At 53.3% G+C, this 19,824-nt stretch overlaps 1 protein-coding gene across 3 annotated transcripts in view; it reads left to right on the forward strand.

Annotated features, from left to right (window-relative positions):
* NEURL1 (neuralized E3 ubiquitin protein ligase 1) overlaps positions 1-19,824 on the forward strand; it is a 78,905-nt gene that overhangs the window by 47,081 nt on the left and 12,000 nt on the right. For 2 of the 3 annotated variants that reach the window (XM_082408346.1, XM_082408347.1), the window contains exons 2-3: positions 12,527-12,768; positions 13,230-13,551. In XM_082408346.1, coding sequence (XP_082264472.1) covers positions 12,527-12,768; positions 13,230-13,551 — 564 coding nt within the window. Of the gene's footprint in view, positions 1-12,384; positions 12,769-13,229; positions 13,552-19,824 lie in introns of those variants that run through there. The other variant, XM_082408345.1, reaches the window with a different exon arrangement.

Raw genomic sequence — 19,824 nt, forward strand, 5'->3', positions numbered from 1 at the left:
AAAAGCAAATCATTGTCTCTCTTAAAAGGCAATGAATTTCATCCTGGGCCCAGAGGGCCAAGTGACAGATGGAAGGCCCTGGAAGACACATAATCCGGAGCTGGCCAGAGGCAGTGCCAGTGGCCTGGGCCTTGGCCTGAGACTCGGACTGGGCTGACCTGGGCCTGGCCCTGCCCGTCTGTGGGGTGGGGGCACCTCTTTGGGCTCATTGGCTCCAGTGGAGCCTGTTGGCAGAGGGTCTGGAGCCGACTGGCATTTTCCACTGGAGTCAGACTTGGGCAGGCCAGTGGCCTGGGAAGGACAGAGAGGCCCTCAGAACAGGCTCAGGACGCAGCACACTATCCTCCAGCTGCCTTAGAATGCAGGATTCAGAGGGGATTGAGGACCCCGGGACCCGAGATGGCCTATGGCCGTCAAGAGCTCATGCTCTGGAGTAGATACACATGGGTGGTAGCAAGGGCAAGTGTCTCCCTGAGCCTTGGTTTTCTCGTCTGTCAATGGGGCTAATGATAGTAGCGTCCTTATAGGAGTATTGTGAGGACTACAGGAGACCATGTGAATAAGGACTTAACACAGGGGAAAGCCAAAGCGGAGAGGCATTCTGAGGCCAGGGTCCTATTCCTTCCTCTCCCAATGGGGACAGGAGGATAGCCTGGGGTGCACTGAGAACTCCAGGAGTTGGGCCATTGGGTGAGTGCTAATCAAATGCCCCATCTGCCTTGGCCTCCACCCGCTTACCTGGACCACCTTCCTCAGCCTGGGTCCCCTGTAAGCTGGCCCTGGCCCCGGCCTCAGCCTGCCATCAACACGAATAGGCGATGGGAGTTGTGAGTTGTGGCGAGGGGGTGTTTGCCTGTGCCCACATGGCCCCTTAGCCAGGACCCTGCATGCGTGTCCACACATGTCCTCACCCATGTCCGTACCTACGTGTCCCCACACCTGTTCACTGGCTGCCCCGGTGGCTTTGGTTTCACCCCCTTCTGGGAGGTGAGTTGGGGGAAGTGGGAGATGCAGGGGGTTCACTCTTTAGGGGTGCTCTCAGCAGCCTGACTTCTGAGGACATAGTTACATGGCTCCTGATGGTATTTTCACGTGAGCCTTGGGGGTTTGATTTGGTTCGAGCTGAAGATTTTGGGTTGCTGGGTTACAGTGAGAGGTGAGGGGTTGTGTGGGCATATCTAGTGGTATGTTTGTGGGCGTGTCCTGGCTGTTTATGTTTCTGGTGACTGCAGATCGTGTGCATCTGTGTTTTAGGTCTTTTTCTGTGTATACCCGCGTAATGTGTAACTATCTGTGCCGTATTTAAGACACTGAATATTTTGTGTCTGCGTTTCATGCGTGAGCAGCCACACAGTTTCACATTTGTGAAACTCTGTTATTCTGTAGAGGTCAGTGTTTCTGCGCGAGTCGTGTGTGTGTGTGCGTGTGTGTGTGTGTGTGTGTGCGTGTGTGTGTGTGCGCGCCGTGCATGCGCTGGTGGTGAGGAGTCCGGCTCCTCTGGGACCAGCCTGGCAGGGGACCCTTGGGAGAGATTAATTCTCATTTGGAAAATGGTTTCAGCAGTTACATGCTTGATCTTTTTCATCAGGCAGATTTCCAGAGCTGCTCCCCGTCTTTAGGGCAGGATGGGGGTGGGGAGAGCACAGAGGGAGGCAGCCCTGATCCTGGGAAGCCCCCCTCCCCTCTCCTTCCACCCCTGCCCTCCTCTTCCCTCCCCTCCTCTTCCCTCCCCTCCTCCTTTACTTTCTTTAATGCTCCTACCCCCGCCTCCGGGCAAGGGATGGGCCCTTTGCAGAGGGGCTGATATGCGGATGACACACACACATGCGCCCAGACATACATGTCACCCCCAGGTCTCTGGACCAACAAATCCTGGACGCTGGGGTATAGGGACCTGAGAGATTGGTTCCCGCTGTCCTTTTACAGAAGGGGATGCCGTGGCTCAGAAAGGGAAATGGCTGACTGAGGTCGTGTAGTTAGCGGCTCAGAGGGAATCCAGACCTCATCCCTTCCGCAGCTAACTCCCTGCTTCCCCTCCTTGGGTTCCTAATTCTCACTCAGGCAGCAGGGGACAGGACATCACGTGGACTTAGGAGATCTGGGATTAGCACAGAAGGAGCCTCCTCTCTCCCGGCAGCAGCTCTGGAGTTTTAGGCCAAGGTGAGCTCCCCAGAGCCTGGCAGGTGTGTCTTGAACATATGTGACACCCACACCCCACTTGTGCCTGTAGGATCCAGGGGCGGTGGGGGGGGGAGGAATCAGGTTGATCCATCTCTGTGTTCTCTTCACCCAGCCCAGTGTCTGGCACCCAGTGGCACCCAGCAGATGCTTGGTCACTGAGTAAGAGGGAAGAGTGTGGGGTACGGGCCCCGGGCTGCTGGACCACATCGCAGTTGGAGCTGCAGGTGGCCTGGGCGGGGGGCAGATGGGGTGGAAGATGTGAGCCCTGAGCTGGGTGACAGGCCAGGTAGGGCTGGAGAGAGAGTGGGATGCGTGTTCTTGGTGAGAGTTTGAATCCTGTTCTGCTCTTACTGGCTGTGTGACTTTGGGTCAGTGCCTTTATTTGTCTGAGTCTCAGTGTCCACTTTCATAAATTGGGGGTGGGAAGGTTTACCTGGAAGGGCTGTAGAAAGAGTAAGTGAGCTAACTGGCATAAAGGGCAGCCTTCCGGGTACACAGCAAGCACTCTGTAAACGGATGTGAAGGTTTCCCCGAAGGTTCCTCCAGGCCCGTGTGTGCTCTAAGTGTGTACACACAAGCGCCTGTCTGCCTTTAAGGACCAAGACTGCATCGCTGTCTCCTCCAGCCCTGTCAGGCCCCCGGGACAGAGCGTTCCCTGGGTGCTGTGTCCACATTAGGCACACACCCACTGTGTGTATATGCACACATGTGCACGCGAGTGAGTGTGGATTTGTGTCAGGGGAACTGAGGGTGATGGTCTGCGTGGTGTGTGGATTTATGTGACTGAGCCATGCTCCCCCTCATTCTCTCAGGACTGGCTTGGGGGCTTTGGGTGGGGGTGGCGCTGGGAAGACAGGGACCAGGAGCTGAACTCAGAATGGTTATCATCTGGAATCCCCTTCTGGAATCTTGGGATGGGATAGGGGAGGGGGAGGAGGAGGGCTGGTTCCCTCCGTGAAGTGAGGATGTTGGGAGACCCATCTCTATGCACATCTGGTTGCTGGAAACGTCAGAGACTGGGATGCCGTGGAGTGAATGAGGGCAGGAGGCTCCATGTGGAGATTAACTCGGCCGTGAGGGTGCCCATCCTGCCCACTCCCTGCTGCTCTCCTTTGCCCACCTCGCCACTGTGGATTCATTCGGTCTTCCAGGAAGCAGCAGGACCTGCTGTACGCGTAGCCGAGCTCTCTGGGACAGATGACCGGGTGCTGACGTGGCCCCTAACCCTAAATGACAAAGGCGTGTTCGTGGGGGCGGCAGAGGTCATGGAGAAACTGACCAGGGTGGAGTGGAGCGTTCGTGTAGGGCAGAGGGGACCGAGCATGCTGGCCAGCTAGCTGTGGCCCAATGAGGATGGCTGCACAGCCAGACAGATCTGAGTTCAGAGCCCAGCTCCACCACTTACTAACTGTGTGACCCTGGGCAAGTTATTACCTCTCAGAGCCTCTGTGTCCTTATCTATAAAATGGAACTAAGTGATCTGTACTGCTGCATAACAAATTACCCCAAAAGTTAGTGGCTTAAAACAGCAAACAGACAAACATTTAATTATCTCACATTTTCTGTGGGTCAGGAATCTTGACACGGTTTAGTTAGGTGCTTCCAGCTTAATGTCCCTTGTGAAGTTACGGTCAAGTTATTGGCTGGGGCTGCAGGCTCACCTGAAGGCTTGCCTGGAGGCGGAGCCACATCTAGGCTTACTCACATGGTGACTGGTGGTCCCTGGTCCCTCCCACGTGGGCCTCTCCACAGGGCTACCTTACATGGCTGGCTTCCCCAGAGGGAGCGACCCGAGAGAGGTAAGAGAAAGTAACCAAGGGAGAGGCCAAAGGATTTTTTTTTGGATTAATTAATTAATTTAACTTATTTATTTTTGTCTGTGTTGGGTCTTCATTGCTGTGCACGGGCTTTCTCTAGTTGCGGTGAGCAGGGGCTACTCTTCGTCGCGGTGTGTGGGCTTCTCATTGTCGTGGCTTCTCTTGTTGCGAAGCACGGGCTCTCGGCGCGCGGGCTTCAGTAGTTGTGGCTCGCGGGCTCTAGAGCTCAGGCTCAGTAGTTGTGGCGCACGGGGTTAGTTGCTCCGCGGCATGTGGGATCTTCCTGGACCAGGGATAGAACCCGTGTCCCCTGCATTGGTAGGTGGATTCTTAACCACTGCGCCACCAGGGAAGCCCAGGCCAAAGGTTTTTTATAACCCAGTCTTGGGAGTCCCGTCCCATTACTTCAGCTGTTAGAAGCTAGTTGCTAGGTCCACTCCACACCCAAGGGGAGAGGATTACAGATGGGCTTACAGGATTACAAGGGGACTGCCAGGAGGTGGAGGTGGGGATCACTGGGGCCATCTTCGAGGCTGCTTCCCACAGATCCCTAACTTTCAGGGCTTGGGAGAATGAGACAAGGTTGTACAAGAAAGGAATCTGGTGCCTGATACAGAAAAAAAAAAAAACAACCCTCGCGATTTTTCTCCTTCTTCCTGCAGGCAAGTGGGGAGTGCTGGAAGGTTCTGGAGCAGGCAGGGCTGTAGTCAGACATGGAGTGTGGGATCTTGGTGCTGGGCAGTGAAGGAAGCTGTCCCTTTGGTCCCCTCTTTCTCTAATTTCTCCACGGGACACCAGAAAGGGCAAGGCACCAAGTAGGTGCTCCTTGGACACTTGCCAGTTATCAGTGGATTGAAGAACTGAACAGTAGCAGTTCAGTCAGTGGCTTTTATTGAGCACCTGCTGTGTGCTCTGAGCTAGGCCCTGGGGAAACAGCAGTAAAAAAAAAAGACAATGGTCTCTGCCCTCGGGAGGCTCACAGCCCATCAGGGAGACAAGCAAATAACCCTGAAGCCTTTCCTAGCCAGAGAGCTGCACCACAGAACACAGAAAATGGTCTGAGTGACTCGACCTCTACCAAGGATGGCACATGCCCAGAACCATTCTGGGTGTGAAGAAGGCAAGTCAGTGCATTACATACAGTGTGTGCTTCAAGGCATTTGGGCTTAATTCTGTGGAGGATCCAGAGTTGAGAAAGGCTGCTTGGGTGATGGATGCTCTCTTAGGGGCATATGGGATCCTTGGACCTGGTCTGGGGATCAGAGAGACTTCTGCGAGAAAGTGGGCTTTAAAATCAAGGTCTGAAGGAAGAATGAGAGAAAGGCAGGTTTACAGGCAGGAAGGAGGAAGGAATGGTTCCCAGCAGAGAAAGGGGCTTGGGCCAGCCCTTGAGGCTACAGGCAGGTGAGGGAGGTGGGCCCCTTGAGGGAACCCAGAGAAATTCACATCTGTGTAGTTTTACATTCATCTCTCTCACTCAGGGCCCTCCCCCACCTGCTCTCCCGCATCTCCCAAGTTTTTCCCCCAGAGGGAGCCCTGTTCAGTGACTGTGTGTAAACTAGCCTCAAGTCAGGACCACCCTGGCAATCCGGGATTAGGGTGTTTGGGATAAATTAAAATAGAAGTGTCTGGCCTCCCACTGGGCGTAAATGAACAGATCATTTCCTGTGGTGGTGGTCGTTGCTTTTATAAGAAATAATAAGACCTTATGTTGGAATCAGGTGTTAAAGTCTGAAACATTCTTTCACATCTGTGAACTCACTGGGTTCTCACAGTGGCCTGGAGAGGTGGGCAGGGCAGCTATGATGACCCTGTTTTACAGAGAAGGAAATTAAGGTCCAGAGAGGTGAAGCACCTTGCCCAGAGTCACACAGCAAGTCTGTGGCATGGCCAGGTTTTGAAACCACGGTCTCCTGCCTCCAGGGCTCGTGCTCTTTGCCCTGTCCTGTACTGTCCAGAAAGTGAGGTAAGCCTCCCTCATTGGAGATGCAAATGATCATGTCAGCACTGGTATTCAGGTCCACAGGCTTAGAACATAGTGGGATCCAGCTGGGCCTTGAAAGATGGGTGGGATTTGGAGAGGTGTGGGTGGGGCAGGGAGAGAAGATATGCGGGGCAGGGGAAATAGCTTGAGCAAAGGTGTAGGAGAGCACAGATTGCTGTCAATTGCAACAATAATAATATAATTATTCGCAACTATTATTAATAATTATTAATAGAATTATTAATAACTATTATTATAGCTGCTACTTACTAGATTAGTTTTAAATACAGCATCTCTTTAATCCTTGCAAGAATACCAGGAAGGTCTGCCATGGTCCCTATTTTACAGATGAGAAAAATGGGGTCTCAGAGTTGGGTTTGGAGGCAGCAGGCCTGGGTTCACATCTGGGCTCTTTACTCCGGCTGTGTGACCTTGGTGAGTAACTTCACTTCTGAGGACCTGTGTCATTGGGGGTATAATGAAGACACTGCCTGTTAAGCCACATAGAGGTTGGTTATTGTCAACTGCCATTGCTCCCTCCCTCTCTCCTTGGCAGCCCAGCTCAACGCAGCCTGGGCACCCGGGGCTCTGCCAGGATGGTTCTGGGGCAGAGTGTGGGCCGGGGTAGTAGGAAGGTCACTCCGGAGGCTACATTGTATCTTGGTATCTCTGCCTGGGACCCCACCGAGAGGCAGGAATGTGGTCGGGAGCTGGCTGAGGGTCACCCGGAGGGCTGACCAGGCTTGTGTGTGGCAGCTCATAAATGCCCAGGAGGAATGGGCTGCCGGGGTGGGGTGGGGAGCTTCCATTGTGTCAGCAGCAGCCTCGCCTGACGGGGTGCTCCCGCTGTGGCTCCCGAAACGCTTGTAAAGCTGTCACTAAGGGGAGCCTCCCTGGGAGCTCTGCTGGGAGCAGATGGCGAGACTGGGGCTCTGCCCAGGACCGCTGGCCACTGGGAGAGCAGTTGTGCAGCTCACAGGCCCAGCATCTTCAGGCCCTTTGCTGTGGCTGCTTCCCTGGCTGGGAGTGGCCAGCACCTCCCCCACACAGGCTTTCCCCACTGTGCCTGCCATCTTGGGCTCCTGGGGAAAATGAGCTCTAGTGTTAGCTGCTGAGTAGGGCAAAGGACCCTGGATGTGGCTTTGGAAGATCAGGGTTCAGGTCCCAGCTCTGCCACTTAATTGCTGTGTGACCTCAGGCAAGTTGGTTAGTCAGTCTGAATTGCAACTCATTCATCCATAGAATGGGGATTTTAAGGGGTCATAGTGTATGTTAAAGTATAGGGAGGGAGCCCTGCCCCCAGCTGTCCCTCTGGCCCTTGGCATCAGAGCTGTGCTCAGGATTAATTCTCATTTTGCTTTCTCTCCTTCCTCACCCAGGATCATAATACCAGCTGAGATGGAGGAGGGAGGTAGCAGAAGCAGGGACAGCAGGGGTTGGGGAGGGGGTGATCACCCTGGTCAGGGCTGCCACGTTGGATACCTGTGAGGGTTGTATTTCTTATTGTAGCCCACGAGGATGGCGCCCCCTGGAGGCATGCAGGGCAGAGCCTACGTGGCTGTACGTGGCGGCCCTGGCCCCTGTTCAGAGAGGAGTGATGAGGGCTGGGCTAGGGCCACGGCGGTGGGGAGGAGAGGAGGGGGCGGGGCCCAGGGATGTTTATTTCTGAGGTGGGATTGGCAGGTTGGATGTGGGGTGCTTGGACTCCACTGGGGCCTGGGAACATGGTGGGGCTGGTGGGTTAGGGTCAGGAATTCAACGGGGGCCTGCTGAGCAGCAAGTGACCATGGTCCATGGGCAGGAGATGCCCAGCAAGTCAGAAAGGGTTTTCACGTCGCTCCCACAGAGGTGGCTCAGTGGGCAGAGACCACACTGTGGGCAGGAAGAGGCCGGCACAGGACTTAGCAGGCCCAGGAATCGGTGAAGGTGCTTTGCAGCTGCCCAAGTGCTCTCTTCAGACCCACAGGGGACAGGGAACAGCACCGCCACTTCACAGTAGTGGAAGGAACTTAAGGCTGAGAGTGGCAGGCCCGACCAGGCTTTGGGGTCTCCTGTCAGATGGTCCAATCCTAGGATCTGCCTGTGGTGGGATGCTGGGGGCTGTGGGTCAGAGATTCCAGCCTCCCTTTCCTCCCATCTTCATAAAGACCTGGTTTGTTAGTCATTGTTGCTGCTTTTGAGGTATAATTTATGGACACTAACATTCACCCTTTTCAAGTGTATATTTTGGTGAGTTTTGATAAATGTATAATTTGTATAACCACTACCACGATGACGGTATAGAACATTTCTGTCGCCATAAAAACATCTTTGTGTTGCTTTCCTCTTCCCCAAACTCCGATACCCACTGATCTTTCTACGTCTGCACTTCTGCCTTTTCCAGACTGTCATACAAATGGAATCAGACTGTATGTAGCCTTTTGAGTCTGGCTTCCTTCACTTAACATGCTTTTGAGGTTCCTTCTTGTTGTATCATAGTTCTGTTCATTTTTACTGCAGAGTAGTATTGATTGTGTGGATGTACCATGTTTTATTTATCCATTCATCAGTTGGAGGGCATTTGAGTTGTTTCCAGTTTTGGGTTATTATGGATAAAGTTGCTGTCCATTTGCATACAGGTCATCGTACAGATGTCTTCATTTCTCTTGGGTAAGTGCCCACGAGTGTGATTGCTGGGTCATATGGTAGGTGTTTAACTTATAAGAAACTGCCAAGCCATCTTCCACATTGGCTGCACCATTCTGCATCCTATCAGTGATGGGTGAGGGCTGTGTATGAAAACACGGTTTGCATTTCCTTGTCTGGCGGCATACACACATGTATTGTGGAGGCAACATAATAGAATGCCAGGTATCCCCCTGTGTGCTACATGAGATGATTTTAGGTGGGACACGGATGAATATTTTTTTCATATTTTATCAGTTATGACCATATTTAAAAGTGCATTTAAAAAATGTATCCAAACCCATGCTTTGTTGGCTATTAATGCTGAATAGCTAAGACCCTGGCCCTGCAGTCAGATTGCCTGGGTTTGGCTCTGAAAGCCCCATCCTGCTGGCTGTGTGACCTTGGGCAAGCCACTCAATCTCTCTGAGGCTGATTCATCATCAGGTAAATGGGCTTATACTGTCCCTCCTACCTCATCAGTTTGCTGTGAGGGTGAAACCAGTAAGTATATGTAAAACTCTCAGTTCAGAGCCTGGCACGTGTTAGCACTTGGTGAGTGGCTGCCATTATTATTAGATGTATGGCCCATATGTAGTAGATGTGTGTTCTGTGTGGACTGCCTTGTGCATCCATGTGTATATGACTACATGTGTGTGTGCGCACTACATGTGTAAATGTGCGATTCCTGGTCTAACGGGTAAGGGCAGGAATAAGTCTCTTTCCCTCCTCTGTCTCCTAGGTTCTGGGTTACCCTCGCGTGCTCACAGGTGTATGTGTGTACCCGTGAGCGTGCCTTTTTTTGAGGTCACACGTCTGGGTGCACACTGTACCCCCAGGGACCAAGGTTCCCCCATTCCCATTCTCCATCTGTTGGGCTGTCAGCCAGGGAGGCTGGGCCTGTGCTGCCCTCGCCCAAGCAGTACCCTCCCTGTGGGTGGGAGGCCCTGGGGAATGGCCCTTCCAGGGTCTCTGGTCCCTGGGTGTCTTCACCATATTTGCCCTGAACCAGTGTTTCCTGGATCTTTATCCAGGGCCCCGGGATCCCAACTGGGATAGGCAGGAAGGAGAGGAAGTGTTCTGAAGGAAGTTGAGGCCCTGCAGTTCGTCCATGGCTTCTGAGTGGAGGCTGCAGCGGGGGCCCCATAGGAGAGGCTCTCATCAGCTGCCAGGCTCAGCAGGTTTAAAAACTGCTTTATTGAAATATAATTGACACACACTAAACCACAGGTGTTTAAGGTGTATGACTGGACAGGTTTTGACATATGCACATACCCATGAAGCCATCACCACAATCAAGATGGTGAACACATCTGTCACCTCTCACCCCAAGTATTCCCTCCTGCCCCCACCATCCCCAGGTGTCCACCCGTCTGCTTATTATCACTCTAGCTTAGTTTCTGTTTCATAGAATTGGTACCAGTGGGACAGGGTGGAAGGAGAGGAAGGGTTTTAAAAGGGGTGGAGGCCCTGCAATTGCTCCGTGGACTGTGTCTGCATTTTTTAAAAAAACTGGCTTCGCTCAGCGTGATGATTTTGTAATTCATCTGTGTTGCTGCTACTGTCAGTAGTTCATTCCTTTTTCACTGCTGAGTAGTATTCTGTTATATAGACGTACCACATTTGTTATCCATTCACCCAGCAGGTATTTCTTCTTTTATGCTTTCATTTCTGCGTATGTACACAGCCGTAAACAGTGTGTGATGTTACCTTTCACCAGTGGTATTTTTTGAAAGCAAGAGGCAAGCTCTTTCTGAGGCTGGCCTGAGCCCAGTGGGTACCTCTTCTAGGTGGGGCACCTATATCCAGTGCCACACTTTGTTCTCACCTCAACTGTCCCCTTCCGTGGAATGACCTCCCCTGCTCTGTGCTATTCAGGGGTCACTCAGCTTCTTCGGATGGCCTTCCCAGACTGTCTGGGTCTCCTCTGAGCAATTCCAGCCTTCACTGCTTGGTGGCTTTCAGAGCCCTTGAGCACCATTCTTGGTTCCTTAGTGACAGCAAGGTGAGCCCTGCCTTGTGCTGCCCTCAACTTGTGGGCCTGGCATGCAGGAAGCAACTCCAGAGAGGCCAGGAGGCTGATGCTCAGGGTATCTGGCTGGCTCTGGACTGTGGATGCTGGTGTCTGGGGCCCTTTGGGAAGGAGGAAGCAAAGATGCAAAGTGATGCAAACCAGTGCAAATACTGGACCAAAGTCTGGCCTTCCTGCCTCCTGGGATTCTCCCCTCCTTCTCTCCTCTCTGCCTGTCTTCCATCCCCTTCCTGGAAACCCCTCCCCTCCCTTTAGGGAGGGGAAAGCCTCTGGGCTAACCAAGCTTTCTGTATTATTAAATTCTTGCCTTGGAGGGACCAAAATTTGAAACATCCCAGATGGCCTCAGTCACATTCTGTGGTTTTCTACTTCCCCACCCCATCTTCCCCATCCTCTGTGTCTCTTCTCAAGACGACCGGATGGGCAGGAGCTGCCCTTCCTGATGGATGAGACACAGATCTTGGGGAAGAAATGAACCCCCCACTCCGAGCCCCCAGCTGCCAAGGCTGTGCGTTAATGCTACCAATGCCGCTGATGCATGGCTTAGAGTCACGGAGTGGAGGCCACTCATTGTGCCAGAGACGGGAAGTGACTTCCCCAAGGTCACATGTCCAGTTAGTGACAGACACAAGCCACCTGGCACCACATCCCATGTTCTTTCCTCTCTCTGCCCTGTCTCCTGGATGCCAACCTCGCATGTTTGTAAAGTGCCTTATGAACCAAGCCCTGTTTATGGAAGAAAGCACAGTGCCTCCCTGGCTAGGGGTTCTTGAAGCAGATCCGAGTTCCTAGGAAGCCTGGGCGAAGAGGCCTGCCTGTGTCCAAGATGTTGTGGGCAAGGGCAGTGTAAAGCAGGAAGGCAGCCTGGGGAGGAGGGAGGAGGGAGGAGGGAGGTGGCCCCGGAGGAGGGAAGAGATGGGCATGCTCCTGGGGCTGACGCTGCAGAGGCGGCCTCACCCACCTTCCTGGTCTCCAGTGGCAGCCCCGTGGTCATGTGTTCACTGCAGCCCAGACTTGTCAGTCCAGCTCCAAAGCCTTCTCCTCCTCCTCCCCTCCTCCAGGAGGCCTTCCTGGGACGTGACCTACCTTTCGGTGCTTATCACTGTCTGCCATTTGTATTGCAGTTTCTGTCCCTGTCTTATCTCCCTTCCTGGACTGTTGGCTGCTTGAGGACAGGATCCATGTATGTTTCACGCCTTATCTTCAGTGCCTAGGACAGGGCTTGGTATTCAGCAGATACATAATGAATATTTGTTGAGTAAGATAAATGGTGGTGGTAGTGAGTGACAGTGAATGGTGGTGGATGTTGGTTGTAAATGGTGGCTTATCACAATGCTGGAGGGCAGAAAGTGAATGGTGGTAAATACTGGTGAGGAGCAGTAGATGGTAGTTGGTGGTGGTGGTGGTCTGTGACAGATGGGGTAGATGGTGGTGGTGGAAGGTGATGGGTGAAGGGTGGGGCAGACGGTGGTGGGAGGTGATGAGTGAAGGGTAGGGGCAGATGGTAGGAGGTGACGGGTGAAGGGTGGGAGTAGATGATGGTGGGACGTGGGGAGGTGACGGGTGAAGGGTGGGAGTCGATGGTGGTGGGAGGTGATGGGTGAAAGGTGAGAGTAGATGGTGGTGGATAGTAAATGGTGGTAGGTGGTGAAGTGGGAAATAGCAGTAGATGGTAGCAGGAGAAGGAAGGTGGTAAAAAGTGGCAGTGGTGCTAAGGGGCAATGATGGTGGAAATCCTGGGCAGTGGTGACTTCTGCTTATGCCCCAGCCCTCTGCCCTTCCCTAGGGGACCCTGGTCCAGCTCTTGGACTGTCAAATTCTCTGACGCTGTGGCTTGTTCCTTTGCAGACTCCATCGGGGGCCCCTTCCCTGTCACCTCTCACCGATGCCACCACAAGCAGAAGTACTGCCCGCCGGTGCTGCCCGGCGGGGGGCTCCCAGCCACGCCACTGCTCTTCCACCCACATACCAAGGGCTCCCAGATCCTCATGGACCTCAGCCACAAGGCCGTCAAGAGGCAGGCCAGCTTCTGCAATGCCATCACCTTCAGTAACCGCCCGGTCCTCATCTATGAGCAAGTCAGGCTTAAGGTGGGACCTCCCTCCCTGTTCCCGTCACTGCGTCCCCCTGGGGCCTCTGGACTTTCCTGCCAGGCACTGCCTTCTGCTAACGTCCATCACTACCCCCTACCCCTTCTCTTTCCTCTCTACCGCGCTTCTACTCTTCCTCATTCCTCCTTTCTCTCTCCTCCTCCTTACTCCTTTCTCAACCTTCCCTGCGTGACAGAGAAGGAACGGGAGAAGGGAGTGGCCATGGTGAGGTGATGGGAGATGATGGTGGGAGGTGAGAACTAGCTCTCACTCGACTGGTGGGGGCTCCTGGGGGAGGGAGAGGAGCCCAAATAGCGGGTGAGCTGGGCGGTGTGACTCCCCATAGGAGTCTGTCTGGGGGTGGTCTGCAGAGAAGGGCACAGCCCCTTCCCCTTGGGCTCACTGACGGTGGGGGAGAGGCTGGGCTGGGGGCTGTCTGAGGCCAAACCCCTGCCGCCCAGATCACCAAGAAGCAGTGTTGCTGGAGCGGGGCGCTGCGGCTAGGCTTCACGAGCAAGGACCCGTCCCGTATCCACCCTGACTCACTGCCCAAGTACGCCTGCCCCGACCTGGTGTCCCAGAGCGGCTTCTGGGCCAAGGCGCTGCCTGAGGAGTTTGCCAACGAGGGCAACATCATCGCCTTCTGGGTGGACAAGAAGGGCCGTGTTTTCTACCGCATCAACGACTCGGCCGCCATGCTCTTCTTCAATGGGGTCCGCACAGCCGAGCCGCTCTGGGCCCTGGTGGACGTCTACGGCCTCACGCGGGGCGTCCAGCTACTCGGTGAGTGCCCACTCCCTCTGGCCCCTTAGGTGCAGGGCACACTTCTGGTGCTGTGGTCTGACTCGGCTTGGTTCTATCAGGCATGGGGCTCCCTCCCCCACTGGTAGCAGCCCTGGGGCCGAGTGGGCACTGGGACAGCCCTGGGAGCCTTGATGGGAACTGCAGAGCATCCCTTCTTCCAGGCCCACAGCTGTGGCAAGTGGAGCCTGGCGAGATTGCTGCCCTCTGTGGTCCCTCAGGTTGTGCCTTTGAGCAGTGTGCGACCTTCATGATCATGTATGGCAGCCTCAAAGACCCCCTCACCCCCAGGAAGTAATTAATATTAATCATTGTAACTATAGTTTACAGAGCACTTACTGCGTGCCAGGCACGTTGTTATTGCCGTTCTCGTAGCAACCCTGGGAGGCACACTCCCTCACTGGGCCCGTGGAGGTGAGCCTCAAGCTCAGGGAAGTTGTCATTGGCCCTAGGAGGTGCTGCAAGGCTCAGCCCCAGGTGAGCCCTGGCCCCTGGGCTCTGCAGCCTTCCAGGAGGTCCAACCCCACCTTAGTCCTTTTTGCAGGGATATGGGTGAAAGGGGTAGGAGGGGACGGCAGAAGGCACTAGGGGGGCTAAGACTCTTCTGGCTGCTTCTGGGCCCCCAGTGTGAGTAAGGCTACTTCAGGGGAGTGAGAGGGCAGACATCCTGTGGGAGGTGAGGAGGAGGGGCATTAGAAAGTATTCTAGGGCTGCTAAAGTACCAGGCTTCCTGGCAAGGGCACACACAGACCCTAAAATGCCAGGGCTGGAAGGGGCCTCAGAGTCTCAGACTTCCTTGGGTCTCACAGTGAGTTGGTGGCTGAGGTGGGGCTGGAATCCAGGTCACCTGACTCCCAGTCCAGGAATCCCACTTTGCTGCACTTGAGCATGTGTAGGCAAGTGTGTGTGCATGTGCATGTGCACTCGTAGACTGGGTACAGGTCAACCCATTGGCAAATTGGCTGTGTCTCCAGGAGGATCCTGGATGAACCTCAGCTTTTCCATCTGTAAAATGGGTTGGTAGGAAAATTAAATCCAACTAAAGAGGCTATGAGTAAAGTACCCAGCATAGTCCTGGGTACCAAGTCGATGCTCAAGCCAATGCTTGCTCTTCCCATCTCCCATCCCTGCCTCCCGTCCCTGCAGAGAAAACTGCCATGGAGGTGGTAGAAAAACGTTTTTTCTTTTTGTCCTTTCTGACTTCAGAGCGTAGGAACAGTGAAGCTCTTTTTTTTCAAAACACTTTTATTTGAGTAAAAAAGATAGATAAAAAGAAAAAAAGACAGTGAAAGTAAAAACAGAGAAATGAGTAATCGTTAGAAGTCTTTCTGTGTGAAGGAGGGATCCATGTCTTACCCAGCTAGTTTCCTCTCCAGGGTGGAATCTTGTGCCTGGTGTGTACAGGACCCTGAGGAATATTTGCAGGGTGGGTAGGGGAGAGTGGTGGGATGGATGGATGACTTGTTAGACGAAGGAAAGGGTTGGGGGCGTGGCTGAGGTAGACCCAACCCTGCTCACAGACAGCCACAGGCTCACCGGGAGACAAAGCAAACACTCCAGAACAATCGGGGCATAGCCCAAGAGACAACAGTAAATCGCTGAACACTGTGGTCATAGGATCTCATCCATTTGCCAAGATGGTTTCCATCGTTATCTCATTTAACCTTTAACCTCTCAGCAGCTGGCCCTGGAGGGAGTGATTATTATCCCCATTTGTTAGGGAGAAAATTGAGGCCCATGGAAGCCCTGTCCTGTCCGTGTATGGGTGTGGCAGAGCTGGGACTTGAACTGGCTGTTCTGATGCCAAAAGTAGTACCTTTCGCATTACCTGCCCCCTCCCCATCCGCACCCACCCCCCCCAGCCGCCGCGGTGGGTTTAAGCAGGAAGTCAGAGGAGGCTGAAGTCGGTGTGGGAGGATGGAGTCTAGGAAGGGTTCTTGGTGGGGGAGGCTTAGGCTGGGCCTACAAGATCCAGGAGGGTTGGGATGGGGGTGAGGATGAAGGGGACATACTGGGTGAGATGGGGCTTCCAAATCTCAGGGGCCGAGGGAGGGGCTTGGAGAGTAATCTTGAAGGGCCCCACCCTGGGGCAGAGCCCAGGCACTGACCTGGCCCAGCCTCTTTGACTATAAATGGGTTTTCACGCAGTATTTTCAGCTGCATTTGGATTTCCTGTCAGCCTCCTCTCTGTATACCCAATAAGGCCAAGGCCCCAGCTGATTCCCGTCACAGCTGTAAATCACTATAATCCCTGGGCATTTAAAAACACTGATTATGGCCCCTAAAATGAATTAGCAGATTAAAATAGCTCCTCGATTTGTTCTTCCTAAATTGATTTTTTTTGTGAAGGAAGGAGAGACCCACCCAAGTTATCTTCGGAGGTGGGCCTGCTGCTCTATGCCCTCATTCCGTGCCCCTGCCCCCGGGACACACCTGCTGCCCTGTATAGTCTCAGGGTCCATTTCCCTCCCTCTCTTCCCCACTTCTCATCTCCCCCTCTCTCCTCACCTGCCACGTCACTGCACCTGTGTCTTTCTGGGCCTCTCTCTCCCTCTACCCAGATCCCACCGGCTCCTCTGCTTTCCCTCGTCTTCCTCCTCAGCTGAGTTTCTCCTCTGAAGAGGTCACTCTCTGTCTTGGGGGCTCTGAGGGTAGGCCTGTCATTCCTGGGGTGATTGTCCCCCAAAACCATGGCTCATCTTTAGAGATTACCTGCCAGGCCTGCCCCCTCCCCTCTTGCCTCCACCTGGAACCTGTGGCCAAAGCCCTCCAAGCTCCTCAGCCCAGAGACATCCTGGGCTCCCTGGCACATAGTAAGTCCACAAGTCAGGCCATGGACAGATTGGCCGTCTTCCCACCACAGAGTGGAGGCAAGAGCTGGTGTCGCTCCCTGATTGACACCTCCAGGTGGGGTCCCCATCCCCACCCCCCACTGCCCTAACCATCACCTAGGCCCCCTGATGCCCGTGCCATGGCCCCAGTAGACCTGCTTCAGGACTTCCAGGCTCCCTGTTATGCTGGAGTTCACAGCAGATCACCCTCTTCCCTCTGGGCACCCTGGCCCAAGCCCAGGCTGGTATCTCCAAGAATAACAGCTTCCTACCTCCAGGAAGAAGGACCTGCCAGCAACTAAATAAATACAAGTTTTATGGGGTGATTAATACTTGGAGAGATAAGTTCCTATCCCAGTTTTCAAGGTCTCCCTCCTCCTCTCAGAAGTGTTGGTTCAGGAAGAGCAGCTGTGGATCCTGGCAGAAAGCTGGTGAGCCAGGAATCCATTTGTAGGGTGTTCCTGCGCACCTCGCTGTGCCCACCACAGCCTAGGTGCTGTGCAGGGGGTTGGAGGAGACACTAGAATTGGAAACCCAGCCCCTCTCCTTAAAGAGTGTTTATATTGGGGGACATGCCATATGACTGCTCTGAGGTGACCTAAATCCAATACTGCAAAAAAGTGTGGCTGAAGAATAAAACTGGGCGGGGGGGAGGGGTGCAGCTGGGGAGCAATCCAGAAGGACTTCCTGTAGGAGATGAGTTTCAAGTCAGGAACCAGGGGAGGTGAAAAGAATGGACTGGTTGAGGAGGAACAATTTAGGCCAGACAGGAGGGGTGTGCATTGGCACAGAGGTGGGGAATTGGCGGTCAGTCGGGGAGCAGATCCTTCAGGGGATGGGATGAAGTGGGAAGATAGTGGATGACTTGCGGAGAGCAGGTGTGTACGGGTATGGGTATGCTCATGCATCACAGAGGAGAGAGCCAAGAGAGTAGAGAGTTTCCAGCAGCTTCTTGCTGTCAAGTTTTTCAGTAAGAGGAAATGTGGCCCAGAGATGGGGAGGGGCCTACCCAAATTCTCCCAACTAGTCAGAAGCCAGGCTGGGCCTGGAATTCAGACCTCCCAGCTGATGTGGGCACAAGGTCAGTGTGAGAAGACTTATTGCCACATCAAGATGTCTGTGGCTGAGCCCAGGAGGGTGTTAGGAGGCCATTAGGGGGGCTCCCAAGGACTCATGGTGTCATCCTAGGTCTTGGTAAAAGACCCCACCTGCCTACTGAGGAGAAAGATGTACAGAGACTCTCAGGGTAGCTTTCTGGGGGCCAGGCTGCTGCTGCACCAGTTTCTGGGGTGGTGGGCCAGCGTGGCGGCTCAGCATTGAGAGGCCTGGGCTTCTCCGTAGATAAGGCCTGGGGTCAGGTCTCTGTCCCGGGTGTGCCTCAGCTTGTGGTACAGAGCGTGAGGCATCCTGGCCGGCTGAGGACCACACTGCCATGTGGGGCTTCCGCTTCCCAGGCTAAACCAATATTTACCTTCAGCTGTGGCTGCCAGGGGCCGAGAGGCAAATATTGGCTTAAGGAGCCCGAGCCAAGCTCTTGGGATGGAGAAAGAGCTGAGGATGCTGATAGTGATTTCTTCCTTTTTGATGGTTTTCATTTCTTTTTTTTTTAAATTTTTTTTATTTATTTATTTTTGGCTGCGTTGGGTCTTCATTGCTGCGCGCGGGCTTTTCTCTAGTTGCGGCAAGCGGGGGCTACTCTTTGTTGTGGTGCGTGGGCTTGTCATTGCGGTGGCTTCTCTTGTTGCGGAGCACGGGCTCTAGGCACGCAGGCTTCAGTAGTTGTGGTTCGCGGGCTCTGGAGCGCAGGCTCAGGAGTTGTGGCTCACAGGCTTAGTTGCTCTGCAGCATGTGGGATCTTCCCAGACCAGGGCTCGAACCCGTGTTCCCTGCATTGGCAGGCGGATTCTTAACCACTGCGCCACCAGGGAAGCCCTTCATTTCTTCTTAGTTAAAAAAGAAAAAATTTTGCTGTTCTTTCTGCTTCGGAGACTCTTCCAGGTGCTTCTTTTTTGCTCACCTGAAATTCTGCCAGTTATATCAAGGCCCAGTACCAAACCCTTCCCTCCACCAGGGAGCCTTCCCTGACCTCCCGTGTTCTTCGTGACCCTTCCTCTTCCTGAAGCGAGTGGAGGTCTAAGCAGTGTCAGCAGTTCTACATCATATATTGTCCTCTTTAAGAATACAGTAGAAATCCTCTTTGTCTATATTATAAAGAAAGTTATTACTGTACCTATTTTGCAGATAAGGAAACAGAGGCTCAGAGAGGTCTGATAACTTGTCCATGGTCACACAGCTTGGTGAAGCTGGGACTTGAGCCCAGAAGTGTGGGCTACATTAATTCCCAGCTTCTCTAAATATGAGTCTCTCTGGTCTCCCTATAATGTCTAGATACCCCCTCAAGGGTGGGGATTTTGGCCCCCTTATGTCTTCCAGAATAGAGCTTGTGAGAGCTTCAGGCATCAGGGATCAGCCATATGTGTTGGGCACAGATAGGCCACCAGGGCCCCGGCAGAGTCGAAGAGGGGCAGTGGGTGCCCAGCATCCTGTTTCAGTGGTGAGGGTAGGTCTGCCTGCCTTGTAGTTCCCTGAAGGCTCTTGAGGGTTTTGTTTGATTCTGTTGTTCACAGTGTGCTCTAGTTTTCTACCAGAATGAATATATATAAAATGCAACCATATATAATTGCCAATAGTTGACTGTTTGTAATGTCCAGAAATGGCAATTTTATGTGTTTCCATCTAGTATCTCTTTGGCCCAAGATATAGTTCTGGGGACCTTGGAGAGACCTGGTGGCCCAGAGTGGGGTGTGTTTAGGGGAGGAGCTGGGGCCTTGTAGTACTGGGGACAAAGCTGTCATTTCAGAAGCAGGAGACCTGACTGAATCGACTCCACTTGGCCATTCACTAGCTTTGGGCAAGTCTCTCAGCGTCTCTATGCCTCAACCGCCTTGTCTGTTCTTTGGACATAATTATACATGCACCATGTACCTCACAGATATTCTGTGAGGCTCACATATGTAAAAGTGTTTATACAAATGGGAAGGGCTGTCTTTTTAGGTTAAAAAGGAATATCTAAAAACACCACCAAAATAGACAATCCCCTGCCAGTCCTCTCATTGGAAGAGGGAGCCTTAAAACCAAGTCCCTGTGTCTGGATGAAAGTCAAACCATGCTATCTAAACTGTTTCTTGGAACGAGATCTATGGTTCTCCAGCTGGGTTCCTTGGAGCACTGGGATTCCACAGAGGCACCTCTGAGGCAGCTGAGTGGCAGGGCTCTGTGGCCACCTCTTAGACTTTAAGCAGAGTTTTCCGTTCCATTGGATGAGTGATTCCACTGCTTGAAAAAAAAGTTTGAGAACCACCAGACCAGATGATTCTGAGAATCTATACATCTAAGATCCTGTGGCTTGAAGATTCTATAACTC

Source organism: Balaenoptera borealis (genome assembly GCF_965194805.1).
Source record: "Balaenoptera borealis genome assembly, chromosome: 10".
Classification (NCBI taxonomy): Eukaryota; Metazoa; Chordata; class Mammalia; order Artiodactyla; family Balaenopteridae; genus Balaenoptera; species Balaenoptera borealis.